Genomic DNA, 14,540 nt, shown 5'->3' with positions numbered 1-14,540 from the left:
GCACAACAGCTGCAGCGGATGCTGGGGCTGATGGCGGCGACTACCAGTGTGTTACTGTTTGCAAAACCGCATATGAGAGGGCTTCAACTTTGGTCCCTCAGAATGTTTTGGCCTTTACAGGACTCACCTCAAAAGAGGTTCATGATTCCATCGTTGATCCTTCGGGCCCTGGAATGGTGGACATCCAGAGACAACATCTGTCAGGGAGCTCCCTTCCATCTGCCTGTAACGACAGTTATGATCACCACAGATGCGTCCTTATGGGGCTGGGGTGCTCACATGGATTCTCTGTGTGTGGGGGATCCTTGGCCTCCTCAGCTGACTTGTTGCCATATAAACTTTCTTGAACTGTTGGCAATTCATTTCGCCCTTCGGTCCTTTCGTCCTCTGGTGGCGGGGAAGGCTGTGGTTCTGTTGACGGACAATACTACAGCCCTTTGTTATGTCAACAGGCAGGGCGGGACAGTCTCCCGACGGCTCTGTGCACTAGCAATAGAACTGTGGATGGAGTGCCTGGAGCATGGCATCTGTGAAGGCTGCGCACCTTCCAGGAGCACTCAATCTGCAGGCGGATTCGTTGAGCAGAGGGGCAGCATCTCCACATGAATGGGAGATGCAGTGGTGCTTCCTTCAACCTGTGTTCCAGCTCTGGGGGTACCCTCAGGTGGATGTTTTCGCCACAGCCCTGAATTGGAAGTGTCCCCTGTTCTGCACCAGGGGAGGAACGGATCCAGTCCTTGGGAGACGGCCTAATGTTCCTGTGGAATGGTTGGTTCCTGTATCTATTTCTGCCTCTTCCGCTGCTGACAAAAGTTGTCAACGAAATAACGAGAGAGAAACCAAGGTGCATTCTAGTCACACCGTGGTGGCCTTGGCAGAACTGGTTCCCGATTTTGCTTCATTTAGCGAAGGCTTTTTTTTTATCAGTTCCCGGCGGAACCGGACCTTCTGTCAGCCCAGGAGGGACATGTGTTTCATCACAACATACCTCACCTGAAGCTGACAGCGTGGTTCATCGACCCTGCGAAGTCTCGAGCAGAGTCCAGCATGTCTTTCTAAATAGTAGAAAGTTGTCTACCCAGGCTTCCTATGACAGGAAGTGGGGGAAGTTTCTTTGGTTTTTGGCCGACCCTACAGTCTCACCCCAACGGGTGGGCCTACCGATGATTTTTTATTTTTTGTTGTCCTTGGTGGATGCTGGACTTTCCTTTTCTTCTAAAGTTTATTTATCAACAATTTCAGTGTACCATGAATCTGTTGGGGGTCATTCGGTGTTTGCTCACCCTCATTCGAAGCAATTTATGAAAGGACTGGTCAGATTGCATCCTCCGTCTAGATCACCTCCACAGTTGTGGGATTTGCCGTTAGTATTGGATAGGTTGACTCGGCGTCCTTTTGAACCAATGGCAACCTGTTCCCTACAGCTTCTATCCTGGAAGACTGCATTTTTGGTGGCAATCACGTTGGCACGTTGTGTGGGGGAGCTCATGGATATGCGTTGTGACCACTCATACTTAGTTTTTCATGTGTCTGGAGTGTTGTTGGTTCCTGATGTTTCGTTTCTCCCTAAGGTGGTTTACCAGTTTCATCTGAAGTTGGATGTTTGGTTACCCACGTTTTATCCCACGCCTTCCTTGGACGAGGAATGTCGGTGGCACGCTTTGGATGTTAAGCGTGCGTTACTTTTTTATTTGAATCGTTCTAAGAGTTTTCGTCAGGACCAGCATCTTTTTGTTTCCTATGCTGCTCCTAGATTGGGTTCAAAAATTTCATCTCAGTTGCTTTCAAAGTGGCTTACTGAGACTATTAAACTGTGCTACTTGCTGGTGAAGAAGCCGTTGCTTGGACCCATTCGTGGAGACGCTACTAGAACGATGGCGATGTCAGTGGCGTTCCTGAAGGGTGTTTCCTTGATGGACGTGTGCAAGGCCGCCACTTGGTCCTCTCCTCATGCTTTCATGAAGCATTACGCTTTGGATGTGCATGCCCAGCAGAGGATTCGTCTGGGAGCTGTGGTGCTGCAAGCTGTCTCATCTGGTTGACCGTCTTCCCGCCTCCAGGTATGTCTGGCTTGCTAATCTCCCATGAGTGTGAAGCACAGACACCACGAAGAAGATAGACAGGTTGCTTACCTGTAACTGTAGATCTTCGAGTGGTCATCTGTGCATTCACACTACCCACCCTCCTTCCCCACTGCTGATGGTCTCCCTATGGTAGGGGCTTCCGCGGTCAGGAAGGAGCTGGCGGGATCCTCGTGCTGGCACTGGTAAGCATGTGTACTGGGATGCCTGCGCATGCCCACTGGTGCTGAGTGCGAAAAAATCCCAAGCTTTTTAGGTACAAATTCGGAGATCGGCGCGAGCGCTCAATCCCATGAGTGTGAATGCACAGATGACCACTCGAAGATCTACAGTTACAGGTAAGCAACCTGTCTTTTCACCAGGGAATGCACAGGCTGAGTCAATGAAGATGATCTCAGACTTGGTGGAAGCCCCTAGACTAATAAGTCCTGGAAGGTTTCAATGACCTTTGTCCAGCCTTGCTCAGGACTCTGTAGATGAAGAAGAAGAAGATACTGGATTTATATCCTGCCCTCCACTCCGAAGAGTCTCAGAGCGGCTCACAATCTCCTTTACCTTCCTCCCCCACAACAGACACCCTGTGAGGTGGGTGGAGCTGGAGAGGGCTCTCACAGCAGCTGCCCTTTCAAGGACAACCTCTGCCAGAGCTATGGCTGACCCAAGGCCATGCTAGCAGCTGCAAGTGGAGGAGTGGGGAATCAAACCCGGTTCTCCCAGATAAGAGTCCGCACACTTAACCACTACACCAACTGTAGCAGATGGCTGGGTGGAGACCAGAATTAAATCAGAGCAGTGAAGGCTGGGAAAGGGGATTTAATCTCTTTCCTCTCATATATTGTTGTTTCAATCTGATTTCCTCTTCCCCTGCAACTCCTGTCAGCCACAGGGAGTGAAAGAGCTGGATATAAGCAGTGGTGTATTTGTAAGCTTGAGAAGCTTTATAGCTAGGTAAAAGTATGGGAGAGTTGTTCAAGATTGTAGTGTGTGAAAAAACCAGTTGAAAGTTGGTTTAGATTACCTGAGAAAATATCTACTGTACTGCTTTGCTGATAGTGGCTAATGCTTTACATTCGAAAACAACATTATTGAATCTACCTAAACTCTACTGACCAGTATTGTAAAAGAACAGTAGTTTTGAGTTTGGCCTAAGGAAGTTTTAGTCTTGTAACTGGAATGTTTCTGTGTGTTTTCTGGAAAGTATTTTAGAATCTTGCGTATTGAACAGAGGATTCTTTTGACCTAGTGTTGTTTGTGTATGAGCGTGTATTTATCTTTTCGTCACAAGTGAAACCTCAGTTTCCATCATTTCTGGACGTGGGAAACAGTGTAGAACAATGCTGACCTTCATCACTACTAACTATGATGTTTTATAATTTGTATATTGCACACTGTAAACGATATTCCCCCTTCAGATCAGGCCAGTTGATCTCAAATATACAGGTAATGATAGCTTGTAGATAATGTCTAAAATGCTAACAGGCAATAGTAATGGTTTCAATAAGAGTTACGAAATTTAAAAAGCATGAATTAAAATAGTTACGTAGATTAACTTTTTTTTTTCTTCAGAAAAAGGATTACAGTTATGGTCCCATTCAATGGTCAGAGTTGTGAAGAACCGTCTCAGTTATTTGGGTATGGTAGTGCTTATACCATTATAGTAGAAGGGGTAAGTTGTATTTTTAAAAGGCTGATGCAGAATTGTGTTGCATGTGTTTTTAAAATTAAAGCATACTGTGAAGTTGATAGGGTCCCCCCCCGCTAAAAACTTGTTGCATTATTATACATGGATTATATGTAATTGATCTTTTGACTTTCTTGCACCTTTTTCTTAAAACTTGCTGCACTGCTATTCAAGCAGTGTGCCAAATCCTGTGCTAGCATAAGATTAAGCGATTGAAGCAAAGGGCATTTGTCTTGGAGGCAAATGTCACTTAGGACTGAAATGCCCGTTTTGTTGTTTGTAAAAAGCTCTCTCAGCCCCACCTACCTCACAGGGTGTCTGTCGTTGGGGGGTGGGGAGGTAGAGGACTCTGAGACTCAAAAGAGTCAGAGTATAGGAAAGGAAAGGTCCCCTGTGCAAGCACCAGTTGTTTCCAACTCTGGGGTGACGTTGCTTTCACAACATTTTTACGGCAGACTTTTTATGGGGTGGTTTGCCATTGCCTTCCCCAGTCTTTTACACTTTCCCCCCAGCAAGCTGGGTACTCATTTTACCGACCTCGGAAGGATGGAAGGCTGAGTCAACCTTGGGCCGGTTGCCTGAATTCAGCTTCTGCTGAAATCGAACTCAGGTCGTGAGCAGAGAGTTCAGATCACAGTACTGCTGCTTTATCACTCTGCGCCATAGGATAGAAATCCAATATCTTCTTTATGCAAATGGCAGTAAACGTAGCTAGCACATGTGTTATATTTTAAAATATATAACTCATCATTTTATAATGTGTAAAGGTTTTTGGTTTTTATCTAAAATGTATCCTGATGATTTGCTAACATACTTAGAATTTAAGCATTTCTGTTAATGGGAACTGTCTATGTAAAATTATCTCTCAATCCAAATCCATATGTACCTTCTGGCTGTATGGATCACCCTTAACTTGAGTAAAGAGGCATCGTACGTACAGAGCTGTTTGATTCTGCGAACGTAGTGAGGGTTCCATGGTGGCTTGGGAGGTCTGCTTGTGCACAGTAGCAATTCGATGTCCGTCAGAGATCCTTAAATTGGGGTGCATTGGGGGTCATTTTGTTGCTCCTTTTGTGTATAGAGAGCTTAAAATGTTGATTTCTATTGGATCTTGTTAGACATCTTTATGGCTATGTGTGTGACACACAAGGGAAAAAAACTATTCTGTTGGCTTTTTAAGCATGCATTAATATGGAATTTGGTTTTGATTTCAGTGTGATGGCACTGGATTGAGGGTCACGTACAGTGAAGATATTCCACCCAACTCTGTCAGTATGGCTTGGCAAATCCCGCAGTACTTCATTATTACTTGTGCCGAAGTTGTCTTCTCAGTCACTGGATTATCATTTTCATATTCACAGGTAGGTGACTTTACTTCATAGTGGTATTATTGAGATATTTAAGACAGAAAGGCATTTCTATAGAAAGACTGTTCATAAGCCTTGGGCTTTTTCTGACATTTGTAGTAGGTGATTCCTCAATCATGTGAATTTTCATGGTGGCAGTTGTTTCACAATTCAGTACAAATTTCTTGCCATACAGAAAAGGAGTATGAGATTCTGGAAATGTTGTGTTGAGGTTTTATTTCAGAATTGTACTCTGTTCAAAACTAAAGTTTAATTATCCATAAATTCTGAGCTGATAGTTGAATTTCCAAACCATTAGAAACCCCGTTATAAATCAGCTAATATGTCTGTCTTGAAGTATTGTATCAATAAGCAAAACAATGTCATTAAATATATTGTTTCCACAGGCACCCAACAATATGAAGTCTGTGTTGCAGGCTGGCTGGCTGTTAACAGTGGCAGTTGGCAACATAATTGTTCTTATTATAGCTGGAGCTACAACAATTAGTGAACAGGTAAGCGGAATTCAATGTTAATATAGAAAGCTTAATAAATGGGAATCTGTGTTAGAACACAACCCCTTCAGCTGAAGGTATTGCTGAACACTAAGGTATGATTAAGAATGGGCACAGATGAGTATTATGTGTCTTAGTTATAGCAAACTTTTACCTTTATTAGAAAGATTGATGTTGTAAGGCAATCATTATGACTGGCAAGAAACAAACTGTGATGTTCCTAAGGGTTTTTTAAAAAAAATTTAAAGTCTTTTGGGATTAGATTAGAATAATATTAAAGTTCAGTAATACCGTAAAGACCAACAAAATTTGCCAAGGTTTAAGCTTTTGTGAGCAAAAGTTCATGGCCATTTTTGTTCTCGAAAATGGTGCAGGTGGGAACTCCTCATCCTCCCACACCATGATCCCCATCAGCATCTGGCCCTGGTGCCATTTTGAAAAACTAAAACCCAAACACTAAATGGTGATGGACTTGGGTCCAGAGCTCAACTAGATGTGATGGTGTCCCCATGTCCACCATGGAGATGCCGCTGTCATTTTAAGGTTGGGATTTTCTTCTTTCAAAAACCCTATGGAGGCCCAATCCTGCAACCCAACCTGATGGCACCCTGACTAGGCAGAGACCCAGGTGGTCTTTTGCAGGCTGAGAAGGCTTGGAAACAGAGTGGAAGGGAGGGAAGAACCACAGTGGTCAGAGGTAATGCTTGCTGAGTTAAGTGGGAGCAGCTGGGTGTCTCCAATTGCCTAGCAAGCACTACCCCTCTCTTCCAATGGCACTGGATGGGCCATTGGCCTGATCCAACATGGCTTTTCTTATGTTCTTATAAGTACATGGCATTCACAGCCACAGGAGGTGGCAGCGGCTACAAGCATAGACAGCTTCAAGAGGGGATTGGATAAACATATGGAGCAGAACTCCATCAGTGGCTATTAGCCACAGTGTATTGTTGGAACTGTCTGGGGCAGTGATGCTCTGTATTCTTGGTGCTTGGGGGGGGGGGGGTGGGAACAGTGGGAGGGCTTCTAGTGTCCTGGCCCCACTGATGGACCACCTGATGGCACCTGGTTTTTTTGGCCAGGTGGGGGCTTTTTCTGTCCTGGCCCACACCTGGTGGAACAAGCTCCTGCCTGAGATCAGTGCCCCATGAAACCTGTTGCAGTTCCGCAGGGCCTGTAAAATAGAGCTGTTCTGCCGGGCCTTTGGTTGAGGTGGTGGACTGTCAGCCATCTGGCCTCCCTGACACAACCATCCATCCATCTGCCATATGGAGCATGGATACTATATAGATCTGTCAGGGCTTTTTTTGTAACAGGAACTCCTTTGCATATTAGGCCACACACCCCTGATGTAGCCGATCCTCCTTGAGCTTACAGTAGGCCCTGTACTAAGAGCCCTGTAAGCTCCAGGAGGATTGGCTACATCAGGGGTGTGTGGCCTGATATGCAAAGAAGTTTCTGCTACAAAAAAAGCCCTGGTAAGCACCCTTGGGCAGGTTCCCTGGGGAGATGGCACAAAAAAAGCTGTCTACTATATAGTAGTAGATACTACTACATCAAGGATGTGTGGCTTAATATGCAAAAGTGTTCCTGCTACAAAAAAAAGCCCTGCAGCCACACCAGTTTAGTGATGCCTGGAACAAGTTTAAAAGTTATATGATTCGTATTTATTCTTTCAGCTAACCCAAATATTTTTTCCTTTAGTAATAATGTAGTATACTGTGTTAAGTAAAACTCCTAAAATCCTTTCTTTCCGCTTTTAATCCACAGTGGGCAGAATATGTTCTGTTTGCAGGTTTGCTTGTTGCAGTGACCATTATTTTTGCCATCATGGCCTATTTTTACACTTATGTGGACCCAGCTGAGATTGAAGCTCAACTTGTAGAGGAAGAAAAAAAAGAGAAAGAAAAGAACGAACCTGTTTTTAAAAATGGAACTGGACCAGTTGCACAGACTCAGATGTGAACCTAAATTCAGGTCGAATGTAAACTGCCATCTAGTCAACTGCATTCTTAGGTTGAGATCAGAAGCACTACACTCTTGTCACTGGACATCACAAGACTGAGATGGATAAAAAGTACAGTCAAACAGCACATACTCTCTGGAGGTTTAAGAGCAGGAAATCTGCTGTTGGAGATGAAAATGAGAAAGCCCATAACCTCATTCTCAGCAGAATTTGCACTTCTTTAAAGAATAAAGGATCTGAATCCAACTGCACTTGGCTATGTTGAAAAGACTTTGAAAGTATTATTTTTATACAGTGCACCTTTTAATTTTATATTGTAGAAAAGCAAGTATTCCCAGATCAAGGTATTTTCCCCAGGCAATATACAGCAGCAAGGGGTTTTTTTGTGCTGCCATACAAATAATGATTGTGTAATAAATGTATTTCCCCCCTGAAAATATAGTATCTGAGCCTGCTGAATGATATCGCCCTAGTATAATGCCACAGAAGTCTTTCTTCAGCTGATGTGCAAGAGCAACACTCTCAGGTAGCCATTGTGGTGGAAGAGAAAAAAGATTTGCTTTGTGAAGAAAAAGTGTGTAAAATAAAACTTGAATTGTAACAATTCTGTCTTAACTTTGTTTTTGGAGTGAGAGAACATTCCATTTCATGTCCACTGAGGTGAGGGTGGACCAGTCTGGTATTAATGCTTCTTGAAGCTGAGCTAATTTGCTCATATATACCCCTGACTTTGAGAACGCAAGAGACTTTGACTTATACCCTCTTCCTTTGACAGTGCTCCTGGGGAGGGGAAGATATGACGGTGGGACGAGGCAGAATTATAAGGGAAGGAGGTTGAGACATAATAGTGCTCGACCCCCTTCCAGCCTTCGCCCCATCCCGAAGGTGACAGGTAGCGGGGCCAGGTTGAATCACCCGCCTCCGTCACTGGTGTTATGCAATGCCAGGTCCATTAATAATAAGACCTCTGTCCTACAGGAGTTCCTGACCGAACAGGACATGGACCTGGCTTGCGTGACCGAGACCTGGGTGCGTGAAGGGGAGACGGTAGCTCTCTCTCAGACCGCCCCCCCAGGATACTCGGTCTTTCATCAGTCACGGACTAGCGGGCGGGGGGGTGGGGTGGCACTTTTCATACGAGAGGCTTACTCCTTTAGGGCTCTTCCGGCTCCAGAGATTCCGGGCGTTGAATGTGTTGGCCTGATGTGGGATGTTGGGGAGGGGTTGGCGATCTGGCTGGTGTACCGACCGCCTAACGCACCGGCCGGCGCCTTACCATCCCTGGTGGAGGCCGCGGCGGGCTGGGCGCTGGAGCACCCAAGGCTTTTGGTCTTGGGTGACTTCAATGTCCATGCCGACGACGCGGCGTCCAGCCAGGCGATGGACCTGGTGTCATCCATGGCGACACTAGGACTCTCCCAGGTTGTTACAACACCCACTCATCAGGCGGGACACATGTTAGACCTGGTCTTTGTGGCCGGAATATCAGTGACTGATATTGCAACGGAAGCAGTGCCATGGTCAGATCACTTTGCCCTTAAGGCCCGTATGGAGGTGTCACCCAAAACCTGTTTAGGCGGAGAGCGTATTTTAGCTCACCCGCGGAGCCTGATGGACCCGGAACGGTTCCTAACGGCTCTACGGGATACCTGGCCCGCTGGCGATTCCCTGGATGATCTGGTAGAGTCCTGGAACGATGGGCTCTCCAGGGCCATTGAGGAGATCGCACCCAGGCGCCCTCTGCGCCCCCGCCCGAAACCGTCGCCCTGGTTTAACCGGGAGCTGCGGCAACAAAAGCGGGAGCTCAGACGACTAGAGAGGCAATGGCGGCGTACTCGAGACGAAGTGACCCGAACATCTTATAGAGAGAGTTTGAAGGCCTATGAGATGGCAATCAAATCCGCAAAGAGAGTATTCTTTGCGGCTAAGATTGCGTCCGCAACTTCGCGCCCGGCACAATTATTTGATATAATTAGAGGACTTACAACGCTGCCACAAGGCAGGTTAAATTCTATTGAATTGGAAATCGGCTGTGAGGCTTTTGCGAAATTTTTTGCGGATAAAATCGCGTCACTCCGCCCCGACCCCCCTGCCAGTTTGGAGACAGTTAGCGAACCTGAGGCCCCGAGCCTGTCTTCGGATTATACTCTGGATGGCTTTAGACCCCTCAGCCTGGAGGAAGTTGACAGGATTCTCTTATTGGCTCGCCCAACAACTTGTAAATTGGACCCATGCCCTTCCTGGCTTATTAAATCTTGCCAGGGGGATCTTAGATATCCTGTGCGGGATATCATAAATAGATCCCTAACGGAAGGGCACTTTCCAACGCCACTCAAAGAGGCTGTGGTCCGTCCCCTCCTAAAAAAACCATCTTTAGATCCGGCCCAATTGGCACATTATCGGCCGGTTTCTAATTTGCCCTTTTTGGGTAAACTTATTGAGAGGGCAGTGGCGATGCAATTACAGAATTTCCTGGAGGATGCTTCCATCCTCGACCCATTTCAGTCCGGCTTCCGCCCGGGACACGGGACGGAGACAGTGTTGGTCGCCCTAGTAGATGACCTTCAACGGCATCTGGATCGGGGTGGCTCGGCGGTGCTGATGCTGTTAGACCTGTCGGCGGCGTTCGACACGGTTGACCATCGGCTACTGACGTGCCGCCTCGCCGACGCGGGGATTCAGGGGTTGGCCTTACAGTGGCTTTCCTCTTTCCTGGAAGGTCGGGGACAAAAGGTCGCAGTAGGGGGGGAGCTATCCCAGAGGCGCACACTTGATTGTGGTGTGCCCCAGGGGGCGGTTCTCTCCCCGATGTTATTCAATATCTATATGCGGCCTCTTGCCCAGATAGCCCGAAGGTATGGGCTGGGGTGCCACCAGTATGCTGATGACACCCAGCTCTATCTACTGATGGACGGACGGCCGGTCTGCGCCCCGGAAAATCTGGACCGGGCATTACAGGCCGTGGCTGAGTGGCTCAGACTGAGTGGGCTGAAGCTAAATCCTACGAAGACAGAGGTCCTTTGCTTGGGTCGCCGCGGCCCGGGGGGGGGGATCCCCCTGCCAGCTTTTGACGGTGCGCCGCTGATGGCGGCGGACAGAGTCAGGAGCTTGGGGGTGCTGTTGGAGCCTTCCTTAAAGATGGAGGCTCAGATAGCAGCCGCTGCCAAGTCCGCATTTTTTCATCTTAGGCGGGCAAGGCAGCTGGCCCCCTTCCTGGAGCGCGACGACCTAGCAACAGTGATCCATGCTACGGTCACCTCGAGGTTGGACTACTGCAATGCCCTCTACATGGGGCTGCCCCTGTCCCGGACTCGAAAGCTGCAGCTGGTGCAGAATGCCGCGGCCCGGCTGTTATTGGGTCTCCCAAAGTGGGGACACATTCGGCCGGGTCTTCGGACTCTGCACTGGCTTCCAGTGATGTATCGAGTCCGGTACAAGGTGCTGGTTATTACCTTTAAAGCCCTATATGGCCTGGGACCTGCCTACCTGAGGGACCGTCTCTCCCCATACGTTCCCCAGAGAGCACTGAGGTCAGGAACACAAAATCTCCTCTCTATCCCCGGGCCAAAAGAAGCCCGCCTGAAAGTCACTCGAGATAGGGCTTTTTCCGTTATGGCCCCCACTTGGTGGAATCAGCTGCCGGAAGAGGTGAGGGCCCTGCGGGACTTGGCTCAATTCCGCAGGGCCTGTAAGACGACCCTCTTCCGGCTAGCTTACACCTAGCCGGGATGGAACTTGACGTAACTGGCCTGCCATCTGTTTATATAAAATGATATGTTATTGGTTTTAAGCTGCATTGTTTTTATGAATTGAAATGTATTGGTTTTAATGTTTAAATGTGAAGTATTTAATTGTTTATATTTAAATTGTTAAATTGTTATTGTTGGAAGCCGCCCTGAGCCACTCCTGGGAAGGGCGGGATACAAATCCCGAATAAATAAATAAATAAATAAATAAAATAAATAAGAACGCACGCATAGCTGGTCTTGAGGACAAAAGGAGATTGAGGAAGAATCGCACTGCTACAGCACCAACCCCAAATCAGACTTTTCCCTGCAGCCACTGTGGCCGGATCTGCCTGTCCCGCGTTGGTTTTGTCAGCCACCAGCGAGCCTGCAGCAGACGTGGACTACTGCACCCTTCTTAAATCTTCGTTCGCGAAGTCAAGCCGAGACCCCTGACTATTCTAGATCTACAAAAATCTAAAGCAGGAGTTAGCAATTTTACATGGCCTTTTGGTCCTGTAGTTCTATCAAAGTGTATACCAAGGTGGCTTGTCTATAGTGTCATATACAACAAAATTATTTTTTTCATCTTCCAAGAGAATATTCTACATTTCAGAGTGCTAGGAAACACTCAAGTAATTGCTTCAGAGGAGTCTATCATAGGACTCCATGCTGTTCTATTAAAATCAGTTGTATGTATTTCAATTAAAACTAGGGCTTTTTTTGAACAGGAACACAGTTTCGGATGGCTTTGTGTCAGGAGGTGTGGGCTAATATGCAAATAAGTTTCTGCTGGGCTTTTTTGGCAAAAAGCCTTGCGCAAAACAAGGGTGACATCAGGGGTGTGGCCTAATATGCAAATGAGTTCCTGCTGGGAACTAAAACTATTTAGATTATTTTTTATTCTCAGGTGTATGTTTTGTTTACAGCCTGGTATGGTATCTGCACTGTTCTAAACAACACAAGAGAATGACTGTTATCTTAAGGGTCTCAAAGTACTTTGTAACAAAATTTGCATTCTCTCCTTTTAGCCCAACAAACTCCCTGTTGAATGGTTACATGTATATGACAGTTTACATGGGTTGAGTCACTGTCCCTTGTGAGTGGGCAACAGACTCAGAAGCAATTCTCACTACAGAAGGCAACAAGGTCGAATTTAAGTATTGTTTTGTTACTGGCAGATGGAAAATGAAAAATCAAGAAATTACATAGGTTGACTACACTGTATTTAGTAACTGCTGAATTTCAAACAGTAGGCAATCACTTTTCCTTTTTGTCTTAGTACTAATTTTGCAGTAGACAAACACCAAATACTTGCCATTCTTAATACAATGATGAAAGGCTTGTTATATATTGTATATATATTACCCCCACAATCCCTGATACATAAAGTCATTTCAAATTATACTTTGCTACAAGAAACTACTGTGTCTAGATGGGCCCTCTGTACATGTTTCTCCTAGGGCTGCTGGGCCCCTCATGGCCACCAGTGGCGAATGGAGGGGTAAGGTGGCCAGATCCAGGTTGGGAAACTCCTGAAGATTTAGGGATGTATCCTGGGGAGGACAGGGACCTCAGTGGAATACAATGTCATAGAGTCCACTCTCTAAATCATCCATTTTCTCCAGGGGAACTAATCTTTGTGGGCTGGAGATGTGCTGTAATTCCAGGGGATCCTCAGGTCCCACCTGGAGGCTGGCATCCCTAGTTTCTCCCCAGTAGGTGCTCAACTTGCAGTGTTCACTCTTCCCTGCCATGGTCTTTCTCATGCAGTCTTCTGCACAGCTGCTGGTAAGTTCCTTGCTAGAGCTGGATTTTTGCATGTAGGAGAACAACACTAGAGCTGTCAACACCAGCTTGGGAAATTCGTGGAGTTTGGGGCGTGGAGCCTGGGAAGGGAGCTCAGTCAAGATGTGATATCATAGAGTCCACCCTCCAGGGATACTTATCTCTGTAGTCTGGAAATCAGTTGTGATTCTGAGAGAACTCCAGGTCTTACCTGGAGGTTACAACAAGAAACATATTATTAAAACGATACTTTTCAGTGTGTTCTTTTATAATCCAATGTAGAAATTATGAAACATATCAATACAATCTTCCTGCATTAAGACAAATTCCAAAAGAGAAACAATGAGCCTATAACCTATAACTCAAATGATGAACTCGATAGGTGTTGATGAGTTTCTAAGGACTCAGAATATATAGGTAAAGTGATAACATGCATCCCGGGTTTTAAACATGTTTCTGAATTCTTCTTCATGGTTGCAAATGTATCACAATTTTCTGAATGTAACCAATACTCAAAAGATCAATTTAATCAGGTTTGGAGAACCACTCTGCCATTGAGGGCATGTTGCTGCTAGTGAAATTGATCTTTTAAAGTGTTGGTTCCATTTGGAAACTTGTGATACATTTGCAACCATGAAGAATTCAGAAACATATTTAAAGCATGTTGCTGCTTTATCTACATTATCTGGGTCTTTAGAGACTGCCATCTTATCAACATCTATCTAGTATTAGCAATCATTGTTCACTGTTTTCAGAGACTCTGAAAAGTATAATTTTAATATATTTGTTGTAAACCCTTAATACATTTATAGTATTGCTGTACTGTACATGGTGTTGTTCTGGTTTGCTGCTTCCTTACGCTGTGTTTTCCCCTTGTTTTTGTTGCCCACCTTGAGGTTGGCAACTTTAAAGAGACTCCATCACTTTATACAGCAGGTGATGTATTCCAAAAAATTCTGCATAGCAAACCTGAAGGGAGAAATTTTTTACGTTCTCTGCTGATTTTTCTACTGCAGGGAGTTTTCCACACATTTAGGCATTCAGACATGTGATCTTCCACCTGAAATCTGATATGACACATTTCTGTCTTACCACCTCATTCCTATGCATGTGTAAAACAAAGTCTCAGTTCCTTATGGCCTCTCTTCATCCTGTGACTACAACTCAAGCAGAAACAACAGTAAGAGTTTTGATATCAGACTACTGTAGATACCTGCTGTGTAATGTCTGTTTTGGTCTGTTCCTGAATTTTACTTAGGCCTTAAAAATTCTTCCTTCCCCAGCTGCTTCTTGATTATAGATGTTTGATGGGAAAGAGAATTTTAAAAATGGAAACCCACTTCAACATATTTACAATACAAGTTTAAACTGTGCTGCTGTAATTTGGCAGAGGGGATGAGGGAAGCTATTGAAGGTCTACAGCCCCCACCCCCCATTTAGT

General features: G+C 45.7%; 1 protein-coding gene across 1 annotated transcript in view; it reads left to right on the top strand.

Moving 5' to 3' along the window:
* SLC15A1 (solute carrier family 15 member 1) overlaps nucleotides 1–8,190 on the top strand; it is a 50,531-nt gene extending 42,341 nt beyond the window's left edge. The window contains exons 20-23 of the mRNA XM_060233645.1: nucleotides 3,648–3,747; nucleotides 4,977–5,123; nucleotides 5,516–5,623; nucleotides 7,391–8,190. Of these exons, the coding sequence (XP_060089628.1) occupies nucleotides 3,648–3,747; nucleotides 4,977–5,123; nucleotides 5,516–5,623; nucleotides 7,391–7,585 (550 nt within the window). The 3' untranslated portion in view covers nucleotides 7,586–8,190. The remainder of the gene's footprint in view (nucleotides 1–3,647; nucleotides 3,748–4,976; nucleotides 5,124–5,515; nucleotides 5,624–7,390) is intronic.
* The last annotated feature ends 6,350 nt before the right edge of the window (nucleotides 8,191–14,540 follow it).

This window comes from Heteronotia binoei, chromosome 3 (assembly GCF_032191835.1).
Source record: "Heteronotia binoei isolate CCM8104 ecotype False Entrance Well chromosome 3, APGP_CSIRO_Hbin_v1, whole genome shotgun sequence".
In the NCBI taxonomy this organism is placed as follows: domain Eukaryota; kingdom Metazoa; phylum Chordata; class Lepidosauria; order Squamata; family Gekkonidae; genus Heteronotia; species Heteronotia binoei.
The sequence above is the reverse complement of the archived record's forward strand: the minus strand, read 5'-3'. Positions and strand labels throughout refer to the sequence as shown.